Source organism: Prionailurus bengalensis, chromosome B1, assembly GCF_016509475.1.
Source record: "Prionailurus bengalensis isolate Pbe53 chromosome B1, Fcat_Pben_1.1_paternal_pri, whole genome shotgun sequence".
NCBI classification, from domain to species: Eukaryota; Metazoa; Chordata; class Mammalia; order Carnivora; family Felidae; genus Prionailurus; species Prionailurus bengalensis.
In genome coordinates, this window is record NC_057344.1 from 75,932,272 (window position 1) to 75,949,706 (window position 17,435).

The 17,435-nt window shown below is 39.4% G+C and overlaps 1 protein-coding gene across 4 annotated transcripts in view; it reads left to right on the forward strand.

Annotated features, from left to right (window-relative positions):
• The first annotated feature begins 5,683 nt into the window (after window positions 1-5,683).
• GATB (glutamyl-tRNA amidotransferase subunit B) overlaps window positions 5,684-17,435 on the forward strand; it is an 89,037-nt gene continuing 77,285 nt past the window's right edge. For 3 of the 4 annotated variants that reach the window (XM_043567501.1, XM_043567502.1, XM_043567509.1), the window contains exons 1-2: window positions 5,685-5,896; window positions 7,790-7,940. In XM_043567501.1, coding sequence (XP_043423436.1) covers window positions 5,721-5,896; window positions 7,790-7,940 — 327 coding nt within the window. In that variant the 5' untranslated portion in view covers window positions 5,685-5,720. Of the gene's footprint in view, window positions 5,897-7,789; window positions 7,941-17,435 lie in introns of all 4 variants that reach the window. The other variant, XM_043567503.1, reaches the window with a different exon arrangement.

Genomic DNA, 17,435 nt, shown 5'->3' on the forward strand with positions numbered 1-17,435 from the left:
TCCTTAGGGAAGTGAGCTACTATTCTAGAAAACAAAATTGCTCTAAGGGAGGTTGTTACATAGCAGAATGTCCTCTTGTCATAGATCCCAAGAGAAAGGCCCCAGGCACCTAAAATGGTTGCTAGTCTGGACAACTAAGCAAGACGAATGATTTTCTTTCCTAAACTCAAGAGTCTTCATTTTGGCATCTGCTAAGGACACTAAACTCTGAGAGACTGTAAAATGTCAAACTGACCCCCATAAATTGTGAGAACATTTCAACAGATTATGTGAGTTTCAGTGTGGCAAATAGAAGGTAATGCATTTATTGAATAAATCTATATAAAGTTTTTAAAATCACAGGCTCTGAATCACTGCAAAATGTTTCCCAGAAATACCGTATCAATGTTCTATGGCAGCCAAAATAAAGATAATAGCTTAGAGAAGGAACACAGAATATTAGGCTTGTTATTTGCTAGAGTGGCATTTTATATAATCTTGATTTCCTTTGCCTTTTGAGAAATGTGGCATCCAGCCCCATTTTTAGTATCATCTCTTTTCACTTTTACTACGTATGGAAGGGGTGAAAATACCTTTTAGTAACAAAGCTGGTCTAAGTGTGGAATCAGCATCAACCTGAAATCACTGTTGGGTCAAATTATCGAATCTTACTGGTGAATTAAAATCTAGAGTCGGACTCCAAGGAGACAAGAATAATGTCTATGTTGGTCTTTCCCTCTTTAATTAGTATTCATGAATCACTGGATTTTTTTTTTCTGTCTCTCTCTTTGCATTTATCTCAGTAGTTGTATCATTTGATTGCTAATGTGTTTGAATTGAGCTGCTTGATTTTAATTCAATCTGGCACCTCTTCATGGAGCACTAAATCTCCTCTCAATGGCCATACATTAAACCGTGGCGAGCCCTGAAGGCTCTGCCACCAACAAGACTTCAGCTTTTATTGCTCTGTGCAGCCCATCTATTCTTGGTTCAAGGGCAGCCTAGATTTAGAGATCCCAGTCCAGATACTCACAGGTAATGACACGGATTACCTGGCAGGATGTGTAAGATAAGCCTTTCTGTTCCCTTCTATACCACCCTGGTGGAGTCTGATACGTCTTCCCTTCGATTAGCAAGTAGGATTTCATTCACTCAGGGAAAATTGTCATCAGAGCTCCTGTGTCTTTGGTGGAGTAGTTCTTAAAATTCATGCTTTACTCCTTAAAATCTTCAGACTTAAAATCAAGAGAACCATCTGACATACAAAAAAAAATCATCTGTTTTGAAATTTAAAAGCTGTTCATCATTATAGGTACATGATCTGGAAATTAGATATTACTCAGAATGTGTGCGTGCGTGTGTGTGTGTGCGCGTGCGCGCGCGCGCGTGTGTGTGTGTGTGTGTGTGTGTGTGTGTGTGTATAAGCTCTGCAACTTTGAAGGGTAAAGACCCAATTTCAAAACAGAAAAGAGACAGCTTCTTAGTGCATAGCAGGAATCTTACCACATGCCAAACATAGTTTACAGGGACACAGTGTTTAACATGTTCTACTACCCATTACTTGTGACTCAGGAGTCTCTTCTCTCAAGTAAATGGTGAGTCATGGGGATATGTAGAGGTGGAACTTCTTTCTTACACATAATTTCTCTTTGCTTCCAGGATTAGTCAGATTTCTAGAAAAGGACGGGGGAAACAGCAAACTGTCCCTTGAGACCAGAAACAAGGAAAGCCAGTGGAGAGATTACAGTTTATGGGCCAGGCAAGCCTATTAGCAGCTATGCTCTAGACTCATCTTCCCCAGATGGCACTTCATCTCTACAAAGACATTGGACAGGGTGTTCTATTTCCCTGCCTTGGAAAGGAAGAAAAAGTTATAGATTTCTTTGCCCTGAAGCAATCTTCTAGAGAAAGCAATTGTTCCCTTCACATCAGTATTTTATCAGAATCAAGACTTAATGGTAAAAATAAAAGGAAATGAATCCTGTTCTCCCAATTGTCCAGCATGTACCTATTCCCTGTCTTTCTTCTTCCCCTAATGACACCTAACTGGATCTTAAAATGTGGTTTTTCTAAGAAGAAAACTTCTATTTTCAGAATGTCTTTTCAAAAACAGGACTTCTTCCTTCTCGTGCCAGTATTCTTCTTACATGAAAATAATGCTGTCAATTTCTGTCATATGTACATCATTCTAAGTTATATTTTTTTCCTTAGAGAATTTATACTTACCTAGCTACCCTTCCTCCTTACCACATAACACAAAATTTAAGAGAGCAGGCTGGGCACTATAGCCATAGAACGGATAGAAACTAATAGTCCCACAGAGGAACTAAACTCACAACTGTGTTAAGAAATACTACAGCCAACTCCATTAGACAACAAGGGGCATTTTGTTTATCAGTCTGCTAAACGTCTTTAAAGCACCATTTTGTTTCCACGGGGAAAAGTAGTTATCAAAGAATAAATTGGTTAACACAACTTTAAGTTTCAAAATTATATACGAAGAAATTTTGAGATGCATTGCTGTGATACATTAACAAAGTGAATAGTGGAAACTATCTCCTTTAAATTTTACTTGGAATTTTAATGTTTCCATTAAAATCGTTTACTTCATTGTGAAAAATGATGCAAGTGGTTCTAAAAAATTAGAACCACTTGCACCATCCTCTCACATTGTACCCATGTTAGTCATGCAGTCATAAATCCTAGGACACCATGTTTTCACACCATTTCCCTCATCCCAAGCCAACAGAAGGATGAGAAAGGGAGTGATTACAGTCAAACACAACTTAGATTTGGGGGTGATGATTTGTGTGTAAAAAATCAATGTGTTTATATAGATACCTGGAGATTTTGAGTCAAACCCAGGGATAAGCCAGTCTGATCCAACTCTGACATTCAAAGACTCTCTGAAGAATGCTAAACAAAACCAAGCATGCTATTTTAGACATACTTTCTAACTATTGCCATTTATAAGTAACAACTCAAAAATCCTGCTCTGGCTTACATATCTTTTTTAAAACTTGTTCTAAATTTATTTGTACTGTGTCAATTATGTGAATAAAATAAGAGCTGAGAAACTCTCCCTAAGAAAATGTTTTTGCTAGAAACCCTGTCCTGCTACCTTCTGAGCTTCTTGAAAGTGAAAATCTCTGTCTTCCAGATGACAGCCACCTTTTTGGTGGAACCAAAATAGCTCTCTCTGCTAGAGTGCTGTCAGTAAGAGTTCTGACAGATAACAGATTTGGCATGCAGGAGGAAGGTAAGAAATGGTCCCATGGTAGGGGGTTGGGTGGGAGCACCTACTAACTAAGGAGCACCTGACTAACAGGAGGGGTGCTTGGAAAACAGTGCCCTCCTAGACACCAGACCACGCTTGAGGAAACCAATGGGTACTTCTGGAAATGACACATAATCTTGGGGGAGAAGGGAACCATCGCTCTTGTAGGATTTTGAAAGGGCTATGTAATATGCATCCGACTGGAAGGTTTCCATTTGTGAAAGGAATCAAATATACTTGCATGCAGAGGATTTTCTCTCCCTCTAGTGGTAGGGCAGGAGCCTCTGAAGTGACATGCTATCACTGTATAATACTGCTTCCTAAACAAAGATGTGCATTTTGCCCATAAAATGAGTATTTTCACTAGTAGTGTGCTGCTCTCTCTTATGGTAGTTTTCAAAACACCCCCAACACTTCGTGTTAGGGAATGAATTGCCTAAGTATGCTCATTACCAGTGGTAAGGTAGCAAGGATCCCGCTGTTCTTTTGCTAAAAGATGCCCGTGCTCACTTCTGAGATACAGGACTCCCCTTTCCTCTACATTCCTATCAAAGATGGAACCATGCTGTGATCAGAAGCAACTGCCCTGACACCCCATCTAGGCCAGAAAAATCTGAGGCACTAAATGAGAAAGAGAAAACAAACTTACCTAAAGAAAAGGTGGGCAATATGGAAATTCAAAGGAGAGATACTAATGAATCTGAAGAGTGATCTGAACCTGATAGAAAGGTCAATAATTAACCATGAATTTTGGAACAAATCTATTCCTCTACTTTGCAGTCTCTGTCATTTCTCTCATTTTCATTTTGGTCATGAATAAATACTTCCAGTGTAGCAATTTGGATCAATGATATGGGTGCAAAACAGAAAAGATGGAAAAAGTAAATAATGACATTTTGAAGAGAATGACTAAAATTGCCTCCAAAGAGGGATCAAACTGCATAAAATACCACAGTTGTACAAAAGTATTGGTGGAAATGGATCATAGGTTAAAGCTGTCTAATCAATAGGTTATTTATCAATAATTGAAAATCTACCAGTGGGAGGTATGCAGAGTATGCAGCTTTTTCCCTGCTCCATACTCAAAGTCACGCATCCACGATGCCTACTTGACTTCTCTTGTATGTCTCCAAGGCAACCAAAATCATGTTTTCCTGCAAACCTATTTCTTTTCTAGTTTCTTTATCTCAGTGAATAACTCCACCAGCCATCCGTTTTCACAAGCCAGAAATTCAGGAGTTACTTGACCCCACCTATTCTATCACCGCCATATCTAATCCCTCACCAAGTCCTTCAGTCTTACCTCCTAAATCTATCTCACATAGGTCAATTTCTCTTTGCCTCCACCACCACACTATTTCATCATCTCCCTCCTAAACAACTACTACTCTAAAGGGCATCCACTCCATTCTTTGTCAAACACATTTCCCACACTGCACTACTTCATTCAACAAATATTTTTAAGGGGTCTACTTTGTACTCTGAAAACACTTTGTTGAATAAGACAAATTCCCCATTCTCAAGGAGCTTGTGGAGACAGAAGATAAACATCAGATAGTCATAATAAGCACTATATAGAGAATTAAAATAGGGTGAATAATACAGAATGGCTGAATTGTGTGCTCAAACACAAGAAATCAGTGAGAGTTTCAGAAAGGGTTTGAGTTTCAAAGAAGTCCTTTGGGATGATGGTATCTATTAAGGCTTTTTCTCATGTAAGAAAAAGTGTTTCAAATACTCAGCAAGAACAAAAAGGAAAATAAAAATGTACCTGAAGGTACAATCTAGGTCTGTTTGTCTCCAAGCACCTCTCCTTAAATACAGCACTTATTACCTACATGAAAGTATCCTAGTTTCATTAACTTTTCTGTATAGCTCCTCTCCCAATAACGTAAGTCCCACGAGAATAGTGGACGTAAATGTCTTCCTCGTTCCTTTATCGTCAGTGCCTAAGAACTGTGCCTGGCATATAAGTAGGCACCCAAGTGAGTATTCGTGGCATTAATGCACAAATTAGTGTGTGAACGGGCAGAGTAAATAGAGAAAATAACTGAGTGAGTTTGGAACCTCACTCAGGAAGTCTTCGCGGAGATGTCAAGTTCATTTACTTCAGCTGTTAAGGTTAACTGAGGTATAAGATCCCGCCAGGTTTCTTAGCTTTGGATCTCCGGCACCACCTGCTCTTACTCAAACTCATCTAGGCACTCCCAGCCACAAACCTCTCCAACTCCCCGCTAGGAGGAGTCACACCTCCCGACCCAGAAACCCTCCCACCCTCTCCTCTAGTTCTCCTTCCCTCCCCTCCCCGCCAGAGTTCCGGCAGCCTTCGAGTAGCAGTGCTCACTGGGAATAGTAGTCTTCCGGTGTGAGGCTAAGGCGTTTTATCCATTTCTAGAACTACGCTTCCCAGAGGGCCTCGCGGCAGAGGAAAGCTGTGTCACCTGACCACGACTCTGGCGGGGCAATGGCGGCGCCCATGCTGCGCGGGTGTTGCCTTGGAAGGTGTTGGGCTTTAGCCTGCATTGACAGCGGTTCTCGCCACGGAAGAGGGGCCGCGACTGGGTTCACGTCCAGCGGGAAAAGGGGACAGAGCTTCGTGGCTCAGCAGCCCCTCCTCACGGCCCAGAAGTCAAGGAAAGGGTATACTATTTCATACCATTACTGCCCACTTAGGTGTGAGGTGGAACTGCCGGAGTGGGGAGGTGGTGGCCACTACAGCCTGGCTTCAGTCTAGGCGTTTTGTGGGCGGGAGGCGGGGGGGTTGGACTGTAACCTGAAACCTAAATGAAAGAGCAACACGAGCCCTCTGTCAGCCTCGCCTCCGCACTAAATCATCAAATAGATAAGCATATTTGAGGAATTCGCGAGTGTAAAATCTCAGGTGTTTTCTTGAATGTAAAACTACACACACCGAAGTGTGGATTCAGTCACTTTACTAATAGCGCTACCAGTGGGGTCCGTGACAATAAGCGGGATCTTATTTAGCTGACATTTATTTAGTGCTACTGTGGGAGAAGTGTTTTCAAAGTAGAGAGGGATCCTTTACCTACAAGCTCTGGATGGTGGTGGCTTAATATTGTCAGAAAACTCCACCTATCTGTGGAGGTGTTTAATGTTGAACGTTTTCTAGACCTAGGAGGATGCAGCCAATACAAGAGATCTTCCTTCTGATTAGAGAGCTTTGCTTCGTTTGTTAAATAGCCTCTAAACAGCTGTTTATACTTTATAAGACTTAAGTAGTTTCTTTTTAAATACAGAAACAGAAGGCACGTGTTTGGTAATCACTATATCCTTTGAGACAGTTAAGTTGGCATTATATTTGCTTTTCTGTTGGAGCGACAGAAGGAAAATGTCCAGAAACGTTCAACTTCTATTCCTTTTATAAATTAGATCGTCCGACTGTAAATGAAAAGTATTTTTTCTGTCATGTAATGAAACTTAAAAAAAAAAAACAACTTTTGAGTAATGTTTTAGCAAATGCACTTTCTGATGAGTTTTTCATTTAATTCCTCTCAGTAGCAGGCAGCGCTTCCAAAGTTTAAAAGGAAGGACTTAACCTTCTCACAGTACTATAGATAGAGAACTTGTGTTGAAATGATTGGAACAAAACCCAATACATGCAAACAAAAACCTAGATAATATAGGAAATTGCATGGGAGCAAAGCAGAATAGGAACAGAACATGGGAGGAGTATGTGTAAACATGCATTGTCCAGGATGTATGATTTCAGAAGGAATAAGCACACTTACAAGAACCTGGAGAGATTTGTGTATGGAATGTTCATATAGACCCAATAGAGTAGGAGTGGCCAGATAGAGATTATTATAGCATTTAACAGCTTCTTAGATTTTGATAGCAATCAAGCATAAACAAACAGGAACCTGAAACTGTATCTGGGGAATTGAAAAAAAAAACAAAGCCACATCTTACAGTTTAATGTTTTCATTTGCACAAAATTCCCAGGAAGAGTATGATTTAGTGATGATTTATTATATCTGTGTCACTCTTACCATTTTACTTGCAAGCCATTGCATGATGGAGAATTGCCCTTCCTTTTTAAATAAGATATACAACTATTTATTTATCATTATTTCTCTAGAAGTAAAAGCATAATGTTTATGTTAATTCTAAAATATTTGCAAGATCAGCTTTCATTTACTGAGTCATTAATTGGGGAAAGACAGTTAATGTAGAAAATGCTGCTTTTCACTGAAGTCAGCCAAGCAGATGTCACGTGATACTCATTTCTAAATTGTTTCAGGATGCCAAATTGTTTCTTCATCACCTTCCTCTGTACAATGAGTTTCCTTATGCCATGTTGTAAATGCATTTTATCTTGCTGGTCTTGTAGATGTTCACTATGGATTGCTTTTGATTCAGTGATCAATACAATATGACATATTTTTAAATATAAGGATCTAAAATTTTAATAAGTTAAAAAATATGAAATTAATATGTATGGTTTAGGGTTGTAGAAATTCATGCATAGTTGCAGATCCAACTACTTCTTAACCATTATTTTTTTCTCTTTAGTGAACACAAATGGGCAGCTGTGGTAGGTTTGGAAATTCATGCCCAGATTGCCTCCAACTCTAAACTCTTCTCTGGATCTCAAGTCCACTTTGCAGCACCTCCAAATTCTTTGGTATCTTTTTTTGATGCATCTCTGCCTGGAACTCTGCCGGTAAGGTTTTTGTTTAATCATACTTCATTAGAAAATGCTTATGTTTTATTGGACGTAGATCATGATTTCCTTGTTTTAACATCTTGGCACAATTCTTAGAAAGTACTTGTTTAGGGATTTGGAGTGAAGTAGGATGAACTAAATGTTTTCTAAAGACCCATCTCTGTAATTCTGTTTCTAAATCTAAATGTCATCCATTTATTCATACATGTATTCACTCATTTCACACACATTTTTAAATGTCTACTAAATACCAGACCCTGCGCTATGAACTGGAACATAAAGATGAGGGGCATTCCTTGCCTTTGAGGAGTTTAAAGACTAGGTGGGGAGAAGTGTCTTACAAACAAGTAGAGTAGTGTGTGATTATGCCTGTGAAGGCGATATGAAGGACATGGTTTTGGAACCCAGAGTGGGGACATCTAATTTTGTAAGAGAAGGATTATTGTGAGAAATTGGGGTATGAGTTTGATTGGAAAGCTTGTTGAAACAGGTGGTGTCTGAGGTATCTGAGAAGCCAGATAGGAGTTAGGTAAATGAAGGAGGAGGAGGAGTCTGGTCACGGAAAACAACATATGTCACATGATATTATAGTGTAAGGTTCATAATGATTGTGATTATTGAAAATTAAGTGGTCAATAGTAGAAAAAGTCAACCACAGTATACATTGAATTAACTACTTATTTACTCACTTTCACTTAAACCCAGGGAATGACTAGGTCCAGTGTACTCAGTCAGCAAGATTGTTATCATATAATTTCATACAGTTAAGTGGATTTTTAAGAAAAGGATGGAAGGAACAATATGAATATTTGAGGTAATCAATAAATCATAGTCTGTGCGGGACATTACAATATCCACTGGGTGTGGGATTTCCTGCCATCCTTGGAGGGAGTGTGTATAGATAGATGGTGGGAACTGACAGGGAGAGGGAAGGATGGGTGAATTCTGCACTGTCTAACATGTGAATACAAGTGAAAGCTGGTTGATGTGACCATTGGCAGACTTGCAGAGATGGAGGTTTACTTTTCTCAGAGTCACTGTCCAGAGTAGAAGGTTATGGGCAGTGCCTCCAATGTGCCTGCTATGATTCTACTGGGCAGGGCTTTGATTCTACTGGGCCGTGTCTCTTACTTGTGCTTTTTGTTTTGGAGGACTCCCATCCCTGCAAACCCTATCCAGGCTCACCTTTGATTTGCTGTTGGGTCTTTCTGGAGGAAAGACAGATAAAGGGATGTCTGTCCCTCCCTCCCTCCGGCTTAGAGTATCTGTCTGTGGAAAAATAATTTTTGTTTGGGAAGAGACAATTTTTCAGTTACAAACGTATGAGTTCCTGTTTGGGCAGAGATGCAGATATAGTAGAAATAGAGTAATATCTGTTCGGACAAGTGAAATGGAAAGGTCATCATAACACCTCTCCTTTTTTCCTTCTGAGCTCAAAACTTTTTTTCACCATATGGTAGTTCATTATCAAGAGGCTACACGTAACTTCTGATTTCTTTCTAGGTTTTTGCAGCTGGGAATACAGAATCCAACAAAGTATTTATTATAGTTCACATTTAGAAATAGATCTATTTGCAGATAGGTATGTTTTCTATAAATAGGCTTTCATTTGTGGCTAAATGTGGTCAAATATTAGAGACAATTTAAAATAACTAAAATGTCAACATGCTTTGAAAGACTTCTTGCTATACACCAAAGAAGAAGGTGCTTGCCCAGTGATAAGCATAGCAAGAAAACAGTGAAGGTGTTTGGGACATTTAAGTGGGTGAAAGCAGACATGAAATCAAGGGCAAAATTTTTATTAGTCCTGTTTTTCTTAATATTGGAGAGACTTGAGAATACTTAAATACGTATGACTTATAGTCAACAATAAGATATTCCATACTTAAAAACTGTGTTAAGAAGGTAGATTTCATCATAAGTATTCTTACTGCAATAAAATAAAATTTTTAAAAATGCTGATGAGGAACCAATGAAGAAGAGCTAAAAACAGTTAAAGAGGCTTGAACATATGCCTTGTAATCGGTCTCTCTCCCTACCCCAAAGAAACCCCACTGAAATTACAGTAAAAGAATTTAAAAGTTATAAACCTATAAGAGAGTGGGAGACCAGAATACATGAGAGATGGTAGATGGAGGAGGGACTGACTTAGCAGAGCTGAATTAACTATAACCCAAGAAAGGGCCGCTAGTGAGGAGTGAGACGGCATGCCCTTCGTAGCCTCAGAAGTGGTCAGGATATGGGATCCTTAATTATTGTGGAAGGCCAGGGAGAGGTGGAAACAAGGGATTGATTCTGAGTCTGGATATGGAGCAGTTAGACTTAACGTCCTCTCCCCTGACCCTCTGTAGCTGCCCCACTCCCCACAGGAATCTATAGTTTTAGGAAAAATTCAACTGGTAACACATTCTCCCTGGGACCCCAGGCAGAGGAAAGGCACTGATGTTAGAGATTGCCTACACTCTAGACTCCAGGGCCTGCCCAGTGCTTTTCTCTACACTGTTTGGGGACCTCAGGCAACCTTGTATAGCCATCACTCCCCTTCCCCAAGCAGGAATTTGCAGTAACTTGTTTGGAGATTACATGTCCCTGGAATGAAGAGCTTCAGATACTGAAATTTGGAGTGGTAGGGGTCTCTATAAACAAAACTGCCTGGTCACCTGATCATCCTAGAATGCAGGCCACCGGTCAACAAGTCCTGGATAGTTACGTTGAACTTGTAATCAGCATTTTAGTACCCTACTTCAAAATACAGACCGATGGCCAAAAATCACTAGACTTTTGAGGAGATTCTCCTACATAATGGAGACAGCCCCAAATAAAAAGACTAAAAGAAATAAGAGGCAGCAGATAATGCACAGGGTAAAAGAATACCTTAAAAATTAAAAGCTTTTATAAATATCCTCAGATAAAAAAGGTAGCTGCACCTTTGAGATAAGAGCATGATAGTACTTTTTAAAAATAATCAGAACTAAAGCTCCAAGAAATTAAAATTATGATGACAAAAAAATCCAGAGGAGTTAGAAGATAAAGTTAAGAAAATCTTCCAAAAAGTGTAACACAAATACAGTGAACTGGACAGTTGGGGATAAAATTAGAAGATTAGAGAATCAGTCTAGGATGTCCAACATCTGATTCATAGAAGTTCCAGAAGACAGAAGAGAGACCATAGACAAGAAGAAACTATCAAATAACACAGATTAATTTCCCAGAACGGAAGGACCTGAATCTTCAAATGGGAAGGGCCTGCCAAGGACCCAGTGCAAGGAACAAAAAGAGTCTCACATATAGGCATGTCATCGTGAAGTGTAGGAACGCCTGGAATAGAGGTAAGATACTGGAACTTACATAAAAAAGAAAAGAAAGGTCACGTGCAAAGGACTGGGAATCAGAAAGTCATCAGACTTCTATTTTTTTTTTAATTTTTAAAGGCTTATTTATTTTGAGAGAGAGAGAAAGAGAATGAGTGGGAGAGGGGCAGAGAGAGAAAGAGAAAGAATTCTAAGCAGGCTCCTTGCTGTCAGCGTACAGCCCAAGGCAGGGCTCAAACTCACAAACCGTGGGTGGGATCATGATGTGAGCCAAGATCAAGAGTCAGATGCTTAACCGACTGGGCCACCCAGGCACCCCATAAAGTCATCAGAATTCTTAGAAGCAGTGCTTAAAACTGGAAGAGAATGAAATGGTATCTTAAAAAAAATCTTAGAAAAAAATGGTTCTAATTTAGAATTCTGTATCCACTATCAACTGTGACAGTAGAATAATAATATTTTCAGACAGGTTCTCAAAAACTTGGCCTTTTACTATCATGAAAACCTACTGGAGTAATGGAGGGGTTCCAGATTGCCAGCCCTGCAGCATACCCCAGGGAATCTGGTGGGACAGCAGGATGGATGGCTCCAGAACAGAGCCATTTCGAGAAAGAATGGGTAGCTGGGTGGGAATAGCAAATATCTAATGTTTGTGTAGATACAAGATTTTACATATAGAGTCTTTGAGAATAATAAGCAATAAGTAAAGTGAAAAATATGAAGCAAATAATGAAATAAAGACTCGTCAACTCCAGAAAAAACACAGCGTTCAAGAAAGGAAATGTGATCATAGTACACTTACCAGCTTAGCCAAGAAACCCATTTACTTAATAATAATAGAAGAACCAACTACTGATTTAACAAAAGCTGATATAACTAGGATTTGGGGAAATAAAAGAACTAAATTCTTATCTACCATTATCAGAAGTCACATTCCAAATTGATAAGGCAAGAAAAAAATAAGAATATGCTCTAGGAACAGTTTTGGTCACAGATTCAGGGAGGCCCCTTTCTGCTTTCCAGGCCCTAAGATGGTAGATTGGTTTTTGTTTTTGTTTTTTTGGCTTTTATTTATTTTTTTTTAATTTTTACAAATAAGGCAATGAGTGAAAAATTTAGAGTTCTCAAGAGACAAATTAGTCAAAAGGGTTTTCAATGACGTATTAAGAAATTTTATGTAAAAGTAATATTAAGTAATCAAATATTAACCTCTGCTGGTTTCTCAGCCTTCTGCTAGGGAAATATCTTTTTTGTTCCCAAAGTCCAGATAGTGACAGACTTCCCCCCCCACACTCCCTACCTGTGATTCCCATCCTTACCATGCTTTTAGGAGGAACAGGCTCATCTATATTCTAGATTATTCATACCCAAATTTATGCATGTCGTGGGAGTATGTGCTTTCCTGGAGGTGAAGTGACCTACCTACCTACCAGTTTGACTTTTTGGACTTTAACATTACTCAGCTCACCATGGGATTGGACTGAAGAGTGGCATATTTTGTTCCTGAATAGAAATGTAGTAAAATAGGAAGCATGGGTAAATTCTAAGAGGCAAAGTAAGATAAAAATACTGCAAAATATCTTGCCTTATAACTTTATTTAAATTATCTCCTGGGGGCACCTGGGTGGTTCAGTCAGGCGTCCGACTTTTGGTTTTGGCTCAGGTTTGTGGGTTTGAGCCCCATGTCGGGCCGCATGCTGACAGTGCAGAACCTGTTTGGGATTCTCCCTCCCTGTCCCTCTGCACCTCTCCTGCTTGCGTGCTCGCGCTCTCTCACTCTCCCTCTCTCTCTCTCTCTCTCTCTCTCTCAAAATAAATAAACACTAAAAAAAAAAAAAAATTATCTCGTAGGAATGAAATTGGCCAAGTCTTGGGGGTCCATGTTCTAAAACAAGAACACTGTGTCATTAGGACAGCTATCAGCTCTGTCTTTTTCCCAGATGAAGGAAGGATTGTCACTTGGCAAATGGCCAGCAGCCTTGGCCAGCAGGTGATGGATTTTTCCAAAGGTCCCCTGGCACTGCATATTACTTAAAAATAGGAAGATAAATATGACAAGACAGCTCAAAGATCTGAAAGTGGTGCTGCCAGGGAACAGGACTGGCGGGTGAGGGCAGCAAGAGCTGCTGGTTTTCATTATAAATTATTTCAAAATACCTGCCTGTAATAAATTGTTAAACAACTAAAAGTTAGTTGTAAAGGAGCAACATATAGATAAGAGGAAATTATTGATAGAATCAGGTTCCTGAGAAAGCAAGAAGTATCTTCAGAGCACAAGAAGAAGGACAGCTTTCCGTCTGTAATCTCGCGGAAGATGGTCCCTCCAACCCATCTGTAAAGGCAACTTTTTAGTTTGGGTTGTGGAAGGTTGAGGAATCTCCCATCTGGTTTTTCCCTTTCCTAGCAAACACTGTTTCTTACATCTCACACTCCTTTTTGGAGCTCTTTCCTGCCTGAGTCAGTATCCCTTGCATTCTGGGTCTGTGGGTGATTCAGTCTCTCAGTTTTTCTGTGCCTCCAGTCGTTTCTAGCTCTTGAATGATAGCACAGAATTCTAAGTTGACAGTTATTTCCCCTCAGCACACTGAAGACATGATTCCATTGTCCTCAGGCATCTATTATTGCTGATGAGAAGTCTGCATCCTTTGTAAGTAATCTGATTTTTTTCTCTGATAGCTGTAGCCAGGACATGTCTAGGTGTGGATTTGTTTTTATTTATTCTGCTCAGTACCCAGTATGATTTTTCCACTTGAAGACTCTACCCTGGATTGTGGAGGTATCTCTGCGGGATGAATTCATGGCGGCCTCTACCAAGGCCCATTGGGCTTTATTAAACAAACTGTTTCCATGTTACTTTCTCAGCTCCTGAATATCACTCAGCTTGGATAGTGCCAACATTCAAGCCACACCCATGCTAGGTACAGGGCCAGGGGCCCTGATTTCTCAACACTTTCTTTTCACTTTGGCCTTGAGGCAGGTGGCCTGTTCCATATCCACTCCTATAGTTGGTGACAGAACATTTTCTGCCTGGACCAGGATTTTATGGTTCCCATATCCCTGCCCCAGGTGTCTCACAACCTCAACTTTTGCTCCTAGGGCAAGGGTGGGGGTTAGGGGGGAGGGGCTTTAAGTGGCCAACATCTGGTATCCTCTCCGCCTGGTGAACAATAATGATAGTAGTAAAATCAACTGACATTTACCGAGTGCATGGTATGTGGCAGGGACTGTTCGAGGTGCTTTCTTCATATGTGTTAACCTTTTTTAATCTCATAATAACTATATCAGACAGTTCTCATCATCATCCCAATTAGAAAGTAAGTGGAGAAGCTAGATACAAACCCAGTAGTCTGCCTTCCAGGTTCAAACCTGTAACCCCTTTGCCATCCTATCTCTTATAGTGACCCTTGGGTGATACATGGCTTTAAGCTCCACTACTGCCGTGGAACCCCAGTTTCCTTTCTGGCTTTTGAACTTAGCTGTGTGTGTGTGTGTGTGTGTGTGTGTGTGTGTGTGTGTGTGTATTTATAAATTTATACATTTATATAATGTCTGTGTGTAGAGATGCAGTACTTGTTTTCATCCACCATGTCCCCTCCAACCCCAGTGTATCTGTACTCCCAGGTATCTATCACTTAGGCTGCTATTTTGACCAGTGATTACAACCCCAGCCCCCTGCCCCTATTCTGATTGATGACTCTTCTGAATGTTTCTTAGGACCACAGGCATTTTATCTTCTTATTTTACCATTAGTTTTAGAATTATATGGAATCCCATCATAAATCTTCAGACTGAAAAGGTCATTCAGCCCATTTTCTTGCTTATAGGCAGGATTACAGCTAAACTAAGGACAGCATTCTTTGTTTTTATTAGCAGGGATTCAGCCTCACTCATTACTTTGACCTAGTAAAACCTCTTACTCTGGTATAGAATCTTCCTTAACTTATTGAATAATTATTCATCTATAGAACTTAAGCGAATCTTAGGTTATCTGCCTAGAGTTTACTATTTCCTACTTATCAGTGTCATCTCGATTTCTCTACTTATAATACTTTTATGAGATGTGAAATGGGAAGAACAATAGGAAAGGAAACATATTTGTTTGATAAAATGTCAAATTTACAACTCTTGTAATTTGCTAATGTTTCTAGTAAGAGTGAGATTTCATCAAGTTTGTTTGAAATTTGTGCTTGTGCAAACCTGCTTGGACACACACACACACCCACCCACCCTTCAGTCTGTTATTTGAAATGCTTGCCCCCATCTAGTGTCAATCCCTATGCAGGAGAAAGCAAAGAGAACATTCTGCCTCTGTTGATGCCAGCTGGTAGGTTGCTCAGCTATGGCCAGTAGATAGCTACTTCTGATAATCAGGCTGCGCCACAATTAGATTAATTAAGAACTAGTGACTCTGCTCTTGTTTTCCTTGTTTGAAAGCTCTTATCTGTACATAACACTGAGCCCCCTAGTAACTGTAAATGTCTATTGTTTCCAGAACAGGGGAAAGGGCTGTAAAAAACAGTTTTCCACGCATAGGCAAGAATATTCTCCTCTTTTCTCAGGATTAACCTGTCTAAAAAAGCAGTTGAGGTTTTACATATCAAAGATGTTTGGAATTGGCTCTGGCAGCTGTGGAATGGAAACTGGAAGATTGTTTCCCATATTTTACAAAACTTTCTTTTATGCCTAAGAGTATATACAGTTGACCCCCAAACACAGGGGTTAGAGGCACAGAGTCAGAAATCCATATATAACTTTTGACTCCCCAAGAACATATCTACTAATAGCCTGCTGTAGACCAGAAACCATACTAATAACATAAATAGTCAAGTAACACATATTTTGTAGATTATATGTATTATGTGTTATTTGTATAATAAGTCTTCTAGAAAAGAAAATGTTAGTAAGAAAATTATAAGCAAAGGAAATTTATTTGTCATATTCTCCTGTATTTGTCGGAAAAATTCCACATATAAGTGTACTTGCACAGTTCAAACCTATGTTGTTCAAGGGTTAACTGCATTACTATTAGCAAGAAGAGAATGGAAGAGGGGGAAAGATATGATGTCAATATATCTGAGATGATGCCTGCCCTCTGGAAACTAACAAACGATGGAGAGATGATGCTTTATATTAGAGATTCATACTTGAACATGTAAGCCACGTTGCACCATAAGGGATCTTGGCCCTTAAAGAAATGATGATGTGAATACTTTGTAAAATACTTTGAGATTAATTTAATTTTTAAATTTCTTGTGGCATATTTATTTAAAGTTAGCTGTCAATATCCTAGCTCTCTGAACATAGCAGATACTAGTAATAACTTTTGTTTTGAAGGACCTAATAGATTTAGAAATACTTGACTAGTTCTAGAGAGCATTAGGCTGAAGTGCTTTCCTCACTCTTAATTCTAAACGTAATTATAAAAGTTGTTAACTCAAAACTTCTAAACGAAATAGAAATTCAAGAACACAGCATTAGGGAAGTGTTTAAATGCATACATTTATAATCAGATCTATATTTACCTCTCTGTCCATTCACACTAGATTATGTTAAGTTATTTGACTAAGAAGACAAAATGTGACAGTTTTCTATTAAAATATTTTTCCGTTTCAATGATTTGCTTTAATGTAATCTGTAGAACTTATAATTACATTATATTCTCAGTCTTTAATCTTGCCAGTCATTCTCCGAGTCACTTTGATGGTTTTCCTTCCTTCTTTTGTAAAATAGGGTGTTCCAGGGGTGAGGAGTTTTGCCCTATGACCCTTGTCCCTATAAAAGTGGTGTGTCTGTGAGTTCAGACGCACAAATGTGGAAAAGTTCCCTTTCAGCTCCTAAACTCTTCTGATGGTCCAACACTTGCCTTATGATGTCAGTAACTGGCTATCTCCCATGAACTCAGATGACTCATGAGGGTGATGGACTCACATGTTCAGTAGGCAGTATGACCTCCTCTCCCCTCACGTGGGAATCATTTGACTCCTTCCCTGCCATGGATCTTTTCCCAGCTCTCCGTAGATTCTTGAAAGCCTCTCTCTTCATGACCATTTTCACCTCCCCTACCCTGTAGCAGTCTTACCTGCAGTATTCCCCACGTGAAGTCTGACTGTATTAATAATAAGGCTTCTACTTTGTATCAATATATATTTGTTTTGTATAGTTGATTGACCATCCTTTTTGT